Source organism: Pseudophryne corroboree, chromosome 7, assembly GCF_028390025.1.
Source record: "Pseudophryne corroboree isolate aPseCor3 chromosome 7, aPseCor3.hap2, whole genome shotgun sequence".
Lineage (NCBI taxonomy): Eukaryota > Metazoa > Chordata > Amphibia > Anura > Myobatrachidae > Pseudophryne > Pseudophryne corroboree.
In genome coordinates this window covers 435904846-435919287 of record NC_086450.1, presented here as the reverse complement: position 1 = coordinate 435919287, position 14442 = coordinate 435904846, and the positions used below count along the sequence as shown (strand labels likewise).

The window sequence follows — 14442 nt, the reverse complement described above, 5'->3', positions numbered from 1 at the left end:
GGTGATATATATGGTGGGGGTGGGGGCAGCTGGTTATACATAGTGGGGGATACAGCTGGTGATATATATGGTAGGGGCTGGGGGCAGCTGGTTATACATAGTGGGGGATACAGCTGGTGATATATATACGGTAGGGGTGGGGACAGCTAGTTATACATAGTGGGGGATACAGCTGGTGATATATATGGTAGGGGTGGGGGCAGCTGGTTATACATAGTGGGGGATACAGCTGGTGATATATATGGTATGGGTGGGGGCAGCTGGTTATACATAGTGGGGGATACAGCTGGTGATATATATGGTGGGGGTGGGGGCAGCTGGTTATACATAGTGGGGGGATACAGCTGGTGATATATATGGTAGGGGTGGGGTTAGCTGGTTATACATAGTGGGGGGATACAGCTGGTGATATATATGGTAGGGGTGGGGGCAGCTGGTTATACATAGTGCAGGGATACAGCTGGTGATATATATGGTAGGGGTGGGGGCAGCTGGTTATACATAGTGGGGGATACAGCTGGTGATATATATGGTAGGGGGTGGGGGCAGCTGGTTATACATAGTGGGGGATACAGCTGGTGATATATATGGTAGGGGTGGGGGCAGCTGGTTATACATAGTGGGGGATACAGCTGGTGATATATACGGTAGGGGTGGGGACAGCTAGTTATACATAGTGGGGGGATACAGCTGGTGATATATATGGTAGGGGGTGGGGGCAGCTGGTTATACATAGTGGGGGATACAGCTGATGATATATATGGTAGGGGTGGGGGCAGCTGGTTATACATAGTGGGGGGATACAGCTGGTGATATATATGGTAGGGGGTGGGGGCAGCTGGTTATACATAGTGGGGGGGATACAGCTGGTGATATATATGGTAGGGGTGGGGGCAGCTGGTTATACATAGTGGGGGATACAGCTGGTGATATATATGGTGGGGGTGGGGGCAGCTGGTTATACATGGTGGGGGATACAGCTGGTGATATATATGGTAGGGGTGGGACAGCTGGTTATACATAGTAGGGGGGATACAGCTGGTGATATATATGGTAGGGGTGGGGACAGCTGGTTATACATAGTGGGGGGATACAGCTGGTGATATATATGGTAGGGGTGGGGTTAGCTGGTTATACATAGTGGGGGGATACAGCTGGTGATATATATGGTAGGGGGTGGGGGCAGCTGATTATACATAGTGGGGGGATACAGCTGGTGACATATATGGTAGGGGTGGGGACAGCTGGTTATACAAAGTGCAGGGATACAGCTGGTGATATATATGGTGGGGGTGGGGGCAGCTGGTTATACATAGTGGGGGATACAGCTGGTGATATATATGGTAGGGGGTGGGGGCAGCTGGTTATACATAGTGGGGGATACAGCTGTTGATATATATGGTAGGGGTGGGGTTAGCTGGTTATACATAGTGGGGGGATACAGCTGGTGATATATATGGTAGGGGGTGGGGGCAGCTGATTATACATAGTGGGGGGATACAGCTGGTGACATATATGGTAGGGGTGGGGACAGCTGGTTATACATAGTGCAGGGATACAGCTGGTGATATATATGGTGGGGGTGGGGGCAGCTGGTTATACATAGTGGGGGATACAGCTGGTGATATATATGGTAGGGGTGGGGGCAGCTGGTTATACATAGTGGGGGATACAGCTGGTGATATATATGGTGGGGGTGGGGGCAGCTGGTTATAGATAGTGGGGGGATACAGCTGGTGATATATATGGTAGGGGGTGGGGGCAGCTGGTTATACATAGTGGGGGATACAGCTGTTGATATATATGGTAGGGGTGGGGGCAGCTGGTTATACATAGTGGGGGGATACAGCTGGTGATATATATGGTGGGGGTGGGGGCAGCTGGTTATACATGGTGGGGGATACAGCTGGTGATATATATGGTAGGGGTGGGGACAGCTGGTTATACATAGTAGGGGGGATACAGCTGGTGATATATATGGTAGGGGTGGGGACAGCTGGTTATACATAGTGGGGGGATACAGCTGGTGATATATATGGTAGGGGTGGGGTTAGCTGGTTATACATAGTGGGGGGATACAGCTGGTGATATATATGGTAGGGGGTGGGGGCAGCTGGTTATACATAGTGCAGGGATTCAGCTGGTGATATATATGGTAGGGGTGGGGTTAGCTGGTTATACATAGTGGGGGGATACAGCTGGTGATATATATGGTAGGGGTGGGGGCAGCTGGTTATGCATAGTGGGGGGATACAGGTGGTGTTATATATGGTAGTGGTGGGGGCTGCTGGTTATATATAGAGGGGGGATACAGCTGGTGACATATATGGTAGGGGTGGGGTTAGCTGGTTATACATAGTGGGGGGATACAGCTGGTGATATATATGGTAGGGGTGGGGTTAGCTGGTTATACATAGTGGGGGGGATACAGCTGGTGATATATATGGTAGGGGGAGGGGACAGCTGGTTATACATAGTGCAGGGATACAGCTGGTGATATATATGGTGGGGGCAGCTGGTTATACATAGTGGGGGATACAGCTGGTGATATATATGGTAGGGGGTGGGGGCAGCTGGTTATACATAGTGGGGGGATACAGCTGGTGATATATATGGTAGGGGGTGGGGGCAGCTGGTTATACATAGTGGGGGGATACAGCTGGTGATATATATGGTAGGGGTGGGGGCAGCTGGTTATACATAGTGGGGGATACAGCTGGTGATATATATGGTAGGGGGTGGGGACAGCTGGTTATACATAGTGCAGGGATACAGCTGGTGATATATATGGTGGGGGCAGCTGGTTATACATAGTGGGGGATACAGCTGGTGATATATATGGTGGGGGTGGGGGCAGCTGGTTATACATAGTGGGGGGATACAGCTGGTGATATATATGGTAGGGGGTGGGGGCAGCTGGTTATACATAGTGGGGGGATACAGCTGGTGATATATATGGTAGGGGTGGGGGCAGCTGGTTATACATAGTGGGGGATACAGCTGGTGATATATATGGTAGGGGGTGGGGGCAGCTGGTTATACAGAGTGGGGGATACAGCTGGTGATATATATGGTAGGGGTGGGGGCAGCTGGTTATACATAGTGCAGGGATACAGCTGGTGATATATATGGTAGGGGTGGGGTTAGCTGGTTATACATAGTGGGGGATACAGCTGGTGATATATATGGTAGGGGTGGGGGCAGCTGGTTATACATAGTGGGGGGATACAGGTGGTGATATATATGGTAGAGGTGGGGGCTGCTGGTTATATATAGTGGGGGGATACAGCTGGTGACATATATGGTAGGGGGTGGCGGCAGCTGGTTATACATAGTGCAGGGATACAGCTGGTGATATATATGGTAGGGGTGGGGACAGCTGGTTATACATAGTGGGGGGATACAGCTGGTGATATATATGGTAGTGGTGGGGGCAGCTGGTTATACATAGTGGGGGGATACAGCTGGTGATATATATGGTAGTGGTGGGGGCAGCTGGTTATACATAGTGGGGGGATACAGCTGGTGATATATATGGTAGTGGTGGGGGCAGCTGGTTATACATAGTGGGGGGGGATACAGCTGGTGATATATATGGTAGAGGTGGTGGCAGCTGATACACAGCTTCGTAGGTTCTTAGGGGTCCATTTATCAATAATCGTATTTGCAATGTGATCTGTGCGCGATAATGGCGCCCAGGATCGCTTTGCAGAATGCAGTCATATTGGATGAATGTATGCACAGGCAGGGACGGGGCTCCGAACCCATCTCTGCGATGTGCCGAGTATGGTATCGGCCTTTCTACGCATACGCAGTTAGCCTGCCAGCCGCGACCATTTCTGGTGGAGGGTTCTTAGGAAACCCTGTTGGGACTACATCCCCGATCTGTAGCCCATAGGCTACATTGGCTACCACTTTCTGAAGATGGCATTAGCTGCGGGGACCAATACTAGGGGGTGCTTTGCATTCCGGATATTGGTAATTTGGGCAGAATGGCACGGCTGCAGGTGGGAATGGAGGGATCGCAGCAGGTATCGGAGACATCTGCTGCGGTCCGTTCTTTATACATTCCAGGGATACATAATATTTGCAGCTAACCCCTCAAAATGGGTGTTTTCGGAGATATAGCCACAACATTGTTTGAAAAACGGGCCCCTTAGACTCTAACTATAGAGTTCGATTATATGTTTCTCACTTGTTCTGAGGTGCGAACATGTAAAGAGACCAATCTTCGTGGGTCTTGCACCACTTGGGCTTGTAAGGCTCCAGAATCTTGCGGAGACGGAAGCAGTAACTCTGGGAACCACATGAAAAGAGACATGAGGGGACAGTAAGACCGTCACACATTAAGACTACAATGACATCTGTCTGTTATTAACGATACATATAAAATGGTTATAAACAAGGACGGGTGCTGTCCCGGCATTCTTACATGAATAAAGTTTAAAACGACAATAGGAAACGTAATAACAAAGAGCCGGTGAAAAGACTGTATCAAGCGACAGAGGGTGGATGGCATAAAAATCTCATTCTTGCTATTATAACATTGTGATTAATTAGCAGAATGTGATCCAACTGAGATAAAAAAAACTTAATTGCGCTGTATTTCCTGTAACAGAAAAATCAATGAGTATTAATTAGTTGCTGGGATACTGCAGCTGTAAGTACACTATGGAAGGATTAAGACAATGAATGTATATTACTCTACATATTCTTCTTCCCAGACGAATCATTAACAAAGCGGTAATTAAAAACACTGAGCTTTCTCGAGGCAATGTAACTACAGCTTGTGTCTCCGAGCGAGAGGCTCTGCAATGATGGAGTCACGTGGAAAGGAAAGCCACGAGATTCCAGACACCCGTCAGTGTTCTAGCACAGAAAGAGACGATGACTCACGTCTTCCAAGTCGTCCTCATAGTCCAACGGTTCCTCCTTGTGCTTGTCCACTCTCACAAACAGATCGCTAGGCACGTGCACCAATTTGCCGTTGCAGTCCTGATAGTCTGCAGGCACCATAGCCAGAGGGCTGACGCTGAGCGAGTGCCGTAAGGTAGGAACCTGCAGGAGTTCTGGGATGTCGAAGGAGCCGCGAGTGTCCAGAGAGCCTGCCCGGCGATGAAGGGCGATCCTGCCCACAGAGGTGGGCTTGCAGTCATCGGAGTCATCGTCTGTACTGCCCTTACCCTCTCCGGAGAGCAGAGATTCCCTTTCCCCGCACTGGTTCTTTTTCTTTATGCTGGGGGCTCGGCCCAGGCTGTTCCAGCTAGCGCGGCGGCTCCCCCAGTTGCTGTAGGTGCCCCAAGGTGCACACGGAGAACTCCGGATACTGGCCTGGGGACAGATACAAAGATGTTTCATTCGTCTTAGCCAAGACAATATTGTCCATCCAGGTCCCCATCCTCTTCTCTGCCTGCATACTCACCTGCTGCCTACAAATGTAGCCACGCTCATCTTGCTGTGAAGCGTCCTGCTGCATGGCGCGTTGGACTGCGATCGCCAGATGCAAATAGTCACAGCCTGGCAAGCCATGCAGCAAGATGAGCATGGCTTCATCTGTACAGCACAGTCATAGCACTGATGTCATAGTATCTCCCATAACAGTGATATTGACTCTCTAGGCAGTTCAGGAAAACAATACGGAAATGATCACTGTTTACTGTCATTGATCTACTACAGTTTATACTTTATCTGTATATAATGATAAAAGAATCCCCGTGAAATATCCTACACTCCCCATGCGGCTGACAGATAATCGGAGACGCACCAGAGACTTCTGGTCACAGGATGATGGATCTAGCGAGGCATTGCTTTCCCTTCTGGAATCCGCAAAGGTGTGCACGGAGTCCAGGCACGGAGAGCTCTTTGGCGTGGGCATGGGGGTGGCGGCGGTGCGCATAATGATGGGAGGGGGCATTGCACAGCGAGGGTCGAGGTGTCCATTGGGGGTCACTGCAAGCGAGTACATCTTAAGCTCTGTAGGGAAGACAATAAAAGATTTGTTCAATATTAAAAGCTGATTCCCGAAAAGGTCAGAGCATTGGCATTTCTATAATGGGTGCAATGGATGCACACGGGCCCCTGGGTCCAGGGGGGGCCCACAACGCACCCATTTTAACACTTACCTTTCCGGAGTCCAGCGCCGGGACCTGCAATCCCGGCTCAAATTGGTGCCAAAATGACCGCCGCGCATGCGCGGTAGCCAAATTGGTCTCCGGATCATGGCGGGCGCCATGTTTCCGGAGACCTGCGCATGCCGGAGTCTACAGTGCCGTACAGAGGAGGAGGCCCACCCGGAGGTGCACACGGGCCCCCTCCTCTGTAGAAACGCCCCTGGGTCAGAAAGGTCTGCAATAGGTGGAGTCTGACTAGACGTAGTCACATGCACTGAGTGACATCACTTGCCACCCCACTACAACTGAGTGAATCCATCGGTTCATGGATGGTGGAGCTCTCAAAAGTGGTACCCGGACGATAGATTTATACTGTCTAGATAGAGAGTCAATAGGTCAACACCTTATGGTCAACACGAATTAGGTTTATGTTTGCTATAATTGGTGTCACATATCATGAAACATAAAAAATTACACAAAAAAAACGTAAAAATCTTGGGCTGGATGATATGCAGTGCGAGTCGGCTGGAGCTCTGAGATTCTGGCCGTACTTGTAGGTTTTTATAAAGCAGCAACCATTTACAATGCAAATCCAACCTGGTTTTGCCTTGTAATACCCCTTTCAGACTGACAAGAGCCGGAGCGCACCCGAGAATGTGTACACGGGTGCTTCCCAGGTGCGACCCGGCTTGAGACCCCTTCAGACTTGCGGCCCCAGCCCGGCATATTGCCGGGTTGGTGACGTCACCGCTGACGCTACCGGAGGCTGTGCTTGGAGATAATCAGCGCCGCCTCCTCCTATGCAGAGAACGGGTGCCGGGTCGCCTTGACCCGGCATGCCCATTCACACTGCACCGCATCCCGGGACGATCCCGGATTCAACCCTGGGCGGGAGAGTGCGGATGACTCTGCAGCACCGAATGAGCAAACTCAAGGTCCTCCTCAGCCAGGGTATCAAACTTATAGAATTTTGCAAAAGTGTTTGAACCCGACCAAGTAGCAGCTCGGCAAAGTTGTAAAGCCGAGACCCCTCGGGCAGCCGCCCAAGAAGAGCCCACCTTCCTCGTGGAATGGGCTTTTACTGATTTAGGATGCGGCAGTCCAGCCGCAGAATGTGCAAGCTGAATCGTGCTACAGATCCAGCGAGCAATAGTCTGCTTTGAAGCAGGAGCACCCAGCTTGTTGGGTGCATGCAGGATAAATAGCGAGTCAGTTTTTCTGACTCTAGCCGTCCTGGAAAGTTTCAGGGCCCGGACTACGTCCAGCAACTTGGAATCCTCCAAGTCCCTAGTAGCCGCAGGCACCACAATAGGTTGGTTCAAATGAAACGATGATACCACCTTAGGGAAAATTGGGGACGAGTCCTCCATTCTGCCCTTTCCATATGGAAGATCAGATATGGGCTTTTACATGACAAAGCCACCAATTCTGACACACGCCTAGTCCAAGCTAAGGCCAAAAGCATGACCACTTCCCACGTGAGATATTTTAGCTCCACGGTCTTAAGTGGCTCAAACCAGTGGGATTTTAGGAATCCAACACACGTTAAGATCCCAAGGTGCCACTGGAGGCACAAAAGGGGCTGAATATGCAGCACCCCTGTAACAACGTCCGAACTTCAGGCAGTGAAGCCAGTTCTTTTTGAGAGAAAAAGGGATAGGGCCGAAATCTTGGCCTTTATGGATCCTAATTTTAGGCCCATAGTCACTCCTGACTGTAGGAAGTGCAGGAATCGACTCCCCTGGAATTCCTCTGTAGGGCCTTCCCGGCCACACACCAAGCAACCTATTTTCGCCATATACAGTGAAAAAGTCTTGCTGTCACGTCTTTCCTAGCCTTTATCAGCGTAGGAATAACTGCATCCGGAATGCCCTTTTCCGCTAGGATCCGGCGTTCAACCGCCATGCCGTCCAACGCAGCCGCGGTAAGTCTTGGATCAGACAGGGTCCCTGTTGCAACATGTCCTGACTGAAAGGCAGAGGCCATGGGTCCTCTGAGAGCATTTCTTGCAGTTCCGGGTACCGAGTCCTTCTTGGCCAATCCGGAGCAAAGAATATTGTTCGCACTCATCCGTTTATTACAATTCTCAGCCCTGAGAGGAAGAGGAGGGAATATATAGACCGACTGGAACACCCACTGTGTTACTAGTGCGACCACAGCTATCGCCTGAGAGTCCCTTGACCCAGCGTAAAACCTTTTTTATCTTTTTATTGAGGTGGGACGCCATGTAGTCCACCTGAGGCAGTTTCCATCAATTTGCAAAACTGCGTGAAGACTTCCTGATGAAGTCACCACTTTCCCGGGTGGAGGTCGTGTCCACTCCCGGAATGAACACTGCTGACAGTGCGCTTACTTGATTCTCCGCCAAGCGAAGAATTCTGGTGGCTTCTACCCTCGCCACCCTGCTCCTTGTGCCACCCTGGCGGTTTACATGAGCCCCTGCGGTCTGACTGGATCAGAACCGGTTGGTCGCGAAGCAGGAACTCCGCTTGACTTAGGGCGTTGTATATGGCCCTTAGTTCCAGGATATTGATGTGAAGGCAAGTCTGTTGGCTTGACCACAAACCTTGGAATTTTCTTCCCTGTGTAACTGCCCCCCACCCTCGGAGGCTTGCATCCGTGGTCACCAGGACCCAGTCCTGAATGCCGAATCTGCGGCCCTCGAGAAGGTGAGCACTCCGCAGCCACCACAGGAGAGACACCCTGGCCCTGGGGGATAGGGTGATTAACCGATGCATCTGAAGATGTGATCCGGACCACTTGTCCAGTAAGTTCCATTGTCCTTGCATGGAACCAGCCAAAGGGGATGGCCTCGTATGATGCCATCATCCTTCCCAGGACTCAAGTGCAGTGATGCACTGACACCTGTTTTGGTTTTCAATAGATTCCTGACCAGTGTCATGAGCTCCTGAGCTCTCTCTATCGGGAGATAAACCCTCTTCTGGTCTGTGCCTAGGATCATGCCTAGGCAAGGCAGATGAGCTGTAGGAACCAACTGCGACTTCGGAATATATAGAATCCAGTCGTGTTGCCGTTTCACTTCCAGAGAAGGTGATACGCTGTCCAGCAACTGCTCTCTTAATCTCGCTTTTATGAGGAGATCATCCAAGTATGTGATAATAGTGACACCTTGCTTCCTCAGGAGCACCATCATATCTGCCATTACCTTGGTGAAATTGGTAATGACAATCCCGTACCGCAATTCTGAGGTACGCCTGATGAGGTGGATAAATGGGGACACGAAGGTATGCATCCCTTATGTCCCGATTCATTTCAGGCTTGCAATGACCGCTCTTAGCGATTCCATCTTGAACCTGAACCTTTTCAGGTATATGTTCAGGGATTTTAATTCAATATGGGTCTAACCGAACCGTCTGGTTTCGGGATTATAACATGGTCGAATAATAACACCCTCTTGAAGAAGGGGACCTTTGACCACCACCTGTTGAAGATACAATTTACGAATTGCAGTTAACACTGGCTCCCTCTCTTGGGGGGAAGCCCGCCGGGTCCTCGGTGAGGGGGCATCTTCTCACAGTCCAGCCAGTATCCCTGCGATACAATTTCTATTGCCCAGGGATCTAACAGGGAGTGAACCCACTTGTGGCTGAACTTACGAAGGCGTGTCCCCACCGGGCCTAGCTCCGCCTGTGGAGCCCCAGCGACATGCGATGGATTTTGTAGAGGCCGGGGAGGACTTCTGTTCCTGGGGACTAGCTGTGTTGTATAGCTTCTTTCCTCTACCCCCGGCTCTGACAAGAAAGGACACACCTCAGACTTTCTTGTTTCTTTATTCGAAAAGCTGCATTTAATAATGTCGTGCTTTTCTAGGCTGTGCAGGAATATAAGGCAAAATATCAGAATTACCAGCTATAGCTGTGGAGACCAGGCCCGAGAACCTTTCTCCACACAATCCTCAGCCTTCCATATGCCTCTTAAGTCGGCATCATCTGTCCAATGTATATTCTACAGGACACGTCAAGCAGAAATCGACATAGCTTTTGTCTCTAGGACCCAGTATACTCATGTCCCTTTGGGCATGCTTTATAATTATATATCTATCACTTAAGACAGCATCTTAAAATATTTATATGCATACTAGGGTCTCAATCTCTGCTGATAAGGTACTTGTCCACGCTGCCACAGCGCTATAAACCCATGCCGACACAATCGCCGGTCTGGGTAGTATACTAGAATGTGCACACTATCTGCAGGATCCCTGAGAATAGCTAGTGCAAACAGGACACCCAAGGGGAAGATTCTCAACACATCCTGGCCCTAGTGGGGAAAGGATACAGCCTGAGAATTCTCTTGTGGGAAGCTGCCGTCTCTTGTCTGGAGATTCCCGCTCTTTTTCCTCATGAGAGGAGGGAAATTTACCTCAGCATTCTTCCCCTTAACATGTGTACTCTCGTGTCAGGGACAGATGAGTCATCAGTGATATGCAAATCATCTTTTATTCCAATAATCATATATTGAATATCTTTTAGCCCTCTTGGCTGTAACTTTGCATTATCGTAGTCGACAGTGGAGTTAAACTCCGTGTCGATACTTTGTTATTTTGGATAGTGAGCATAGAGAGACTCTGAAGGACTCTGTGACATTCGGACAAACCAGGGTAGATTTCCTTTCTGTTCCCTAACCTTTTGTGCAATAATTTTACCTCAGCACTTACACATATCCAAACAGGTGTCGGCGTTGTTGACGGAGACACCCTCCCACACACTTATCCGCTCTATCACCTCCTTAGAGGAGCCTTTTACCTCAGACATGTCGACGCACGCGTACCGACACACCACACACACAGGGGATGCTCTATTTGAAGACAGTTCCCCCACCAGGCCCTTTGGAGAGACAGAGAGAGAGTATGCCAGCACACACCACAGCGCTATATAATACAGGGATGTACACTATACTGAGTGATTTTTCCCCTATAGCAGCTTATATACACAGTTTTGCGCCTAAATTTATGTGCCCCCCCTCTCTTTTTTACCCTTTGTGTACCAGGATACTGCAGGGGAGAGCCTGGGGAGCTTCCTTCCAGCTGAGCTGTGAAGAGAAAATGGCGCCGGTGTGCTGAGGAAGAAGGCCCGGCCCCCTCAGCGGCGGGCTTCTGTCCTTTTATGTACTTTAATGGCGGGGGTTAATGCACATATACAGTTTATCAGACTGTATTATGTGCTTTTCGCCAAGTAAGGTAATCTAATTGCTGCCCAGGGCGCCCCCCCCCCAGCGCCCTGCACCCATCAGTGACCGGAGTGTGTGGTGTGCTAAGGGAGCAATGGCGCACAGCTGCAGTGCTGTGCGCCACCTTAATGAAGACCGGAGTCTTCAGCCGCCGATTTTCAACTTCTCTTCGTTCTTCTGGCTCTGCAAGGGGGACGGCGGCGCGGCTCCGGGACCGGACGACCGAGGACTGGGCCTGTGTTCGATCCCTCTGGAGCTAATGGTGTCCAGTAGCCTTAGAATCCCAAGCTAGCTGCAAGCAGGTAGGTTCGCTTCTCTCCCCTCAGTCCCACGTAGCAGTGAGTCTGTTGCCAGCAGATCTCACTGAAAATAAAAAACCTAACAAATACTTTCTTTTCTAGGAAGCTCAGGAGAGCCCCTAGGGTGCATCCAGCTCTGGCCGGGCACAGATACTAACTGAGGTCTGGAGGAGGGGCATAGAGGGAGGAGCCAGTGCACACCAGATATAGTACCTAATCTTTCTTTTAAGAGTGCCCAGTCTCCTGCGGAGCCCGTCTATACCCCATGGTCCTTACGGAGTACCCAGCATCCACTAGGACGTCAGAGAAAGATAAAATATCTTTTACAATTTTTTGTAAAAGGTTGTAAAAAAACCCCAAACAATAAATTAAATACAATACATACATATGATGTGAAAGCGCATTATCATAAAAAGGAAAAAAGTAGGTCACATAAAAAAATTACCTGCGGCACGGAGATCTTTCAGCTTTTCCAGGTCTTCATCAAAGTTGGTGGAGACTTTGTCTTCGTCAGCTTCTGACCTTGTGGCGTCCCCCTGGAGGGCAGATATAATACAAAGTGATGTCAGGATATTCTAGATGGGCTGTCTGACATCTGACAAAAGCATCAGGTACCTGTGTTCTGCAGTGTTATCTGTGTCTGACAGATAAAACATCACTAATCTGTTCCCCACAGCGCTGCCACTACCTGCATCACCTGTGTAGTGTGTCAACCGTAAGCCCACTCATCGCTTATCCATAACTATAGATTTCTGCTGTCCACCCTGCAAATGGTTCATTATGAGGCTGAGGCAGTCAGCGGCTGCATGAAGCAATCTCTGCAGGGCTGGGCTGTAGTAACACAGGACAAGCCACCCATCCTCCATGTCACATATACACTTAATGACACAGAAAATGGCGGGAAAACCTCTGTGCCAATTACAGCAATCTGTGTCTGCCTAAAACAGCTTCTCATTGCTGCCGAATACAGGGACACAATTCCGATAACATTAAACTGTCTTTAAAGACCTTGAAATTATGTGTCTCAAGTCACAAATTACATAATACAGAAGTGATGCTATGTATAAACCTCAGTCAATCTCCCATGGGGGCCTATTTACTACCATGGGCCCATTTTTAGTAAAAGGCCCATTCATTATTTATTAGGACTCCTAATATTCAGTAAATTCCAGAAACAGACAGTTTTCTGAGAGTACCTGTTGAAACATACGCTATCGTCAGATGGCATTGGTTCAGGTGCCCCGGTCCTTCCTATGGATAGGAGGTCCTCATTGCAAAGAGTGATCTGATTGGATCCTGTGTCCCCTGTTGCCTGGACTCTGGTCCCGCATGCACACTATGCAGTTACGGCAATGGTGAATATCACTGAAGCAGCGGTGCTAGGGATCGCATGGACATCTGATTATCAGATTAGCTGCCCTCACGCCGGAGCAATGCTGAATTGCTCTGCTAGTTAAGTATCTATCAACATAACTCGAGGTGAGCTGGATACTTAATTATCAGGGGCTTACTGTATGTACTAATAGCCCCTTAGTATACCTGTGACTCCTGATGTCATCACTTCAGAGTTCATTAGAAAAAGTTGGGTATTATAAAAAATAACATTCCACTCATTGGGACGTATTCCGGCCATTATAAGTCACTGCAGAGATCCGTGAACTGTATATATGACTTTATACTGTTACTGAGCACTTACATGCATTGTAAATACTTATAATTTACCCTGGGTTACCATATATATAACGGGTGTGATATGTGTGACTGACAATCGGGATGACGTCGGTCACACGACCGACCGCGGCATCCCGACTTTTAGAATGCCGTCAAGGTAATTAATTTACCCCTCCCCTGCCCCCTACACTAAACCTAACCTGCCTGGGGTGGCGGCTTGGGCTAAGGACACAGGGTATAGGCTACAGCCAATCCCAGGAAGTCGCAGCTAGGGCTAAGGACACAGGGGGTGGTAACTACGCTAACCCACCCACTCTGGTGCGTAACCCTATAACCCTAACAAATCGGTTGATGCTAGATTCAAGTGGCCTAAGGGACCTTTTACGTCAGGGGGAGGAGCCACGACACAAGGGGGAGGAGCTAGGCCAGCGGTATAGTTCCTCTACTATCCACGCAACCAACTATATTACCTTTAGTAATCAGGTGGCGAACGAAGCGGAGCGGAGCAAGCCACCAAGCCTGATGCGTGGCGAGCGAAGCGAGCCCACGAGGGTACTTTTCATGTACCCTGTTCGACCATAGCTCCTCCCCCTGGTAACGTGTCTCCTCCCCTAGTGACGTCATAAGGTCCCTTCTCCCACTCCGATTTAGAACCAACCCTAACCCATCCCCCGGGGCCCTAACCCTAAGTCTCACCCCATTACTTACCCTCAGGATGCTGTCAGTCGGGGTTCCGGTGCCAGGATTCAAAGTGGTGTCGGTATTTCGGCATCGGTCACCTGACTGCCGACATCCAGGGCGTTGGCATGCTGATCACATCCCTTTTAAAGACCCCGGCCATTGGTATTACAAGGAATGGATACGTTTATTGATTGTTATGTTTTACAGTACCTATGGGCGTATTGTACTATGTAAGTGAACACATTCCTTTGTTCTAAAGACTGGTAATGACATGAAGTTACATATAAAACACAGAACAAGCTGTGTTACCAGAACCAGGATCACATTTTGGAACCATCTAATGAACTGAAAACTACAATGTCTGACTTACTATAGTCCTTTACTTTATTACAGCTACAGCGTTACTTTATCTTTTGGACATTTCCGCTAATGTGATGCCCACTAGAAGTGTCTGGCAGACAAGGGGGCTGAGGGGGCTGAGGGTGATTTCTCAT

The 14442-nt window shown here is 49.4% G+C and overlaps 1 protein-coding gene across 4 annotated transcripts in view; it reads right to left on the bottom strand.

Moving 5' to 3' along the window:
- The window catches only part of CACNA1H (calcium voltage-gated channel subunit alpha1 H), a 638058-nt gene that overhangs the window by 169438 nt on the left and 454178 nt on the right, over window positions 1–14442 (bottom strand). For all 4 annotated transcript variants that reach the window (XM_063934881.1, XM_063934879.1, XM_063934882.1 and 1 more), the window contains exons 13-16: window positions 12042–12132; window positions 5765–5973; window positions 4897–5331; window positions 4196–4296 (exon numbers count right to left, since the gene is read on the bottom strand). In XM_063934881.1, coding sequence (XP_063790951.1) covers window positions 4196–4296; window positions 4897–5331; window positions 5765–5973; window positions 12042–12132 — 836 coding nt within the window. The remainder of the gene's footprint in view (window positions 1–4195; window positions 4297–4896; window positions 5332–5764; window positions 5974–12041; window positions 12133–14442) is intronic.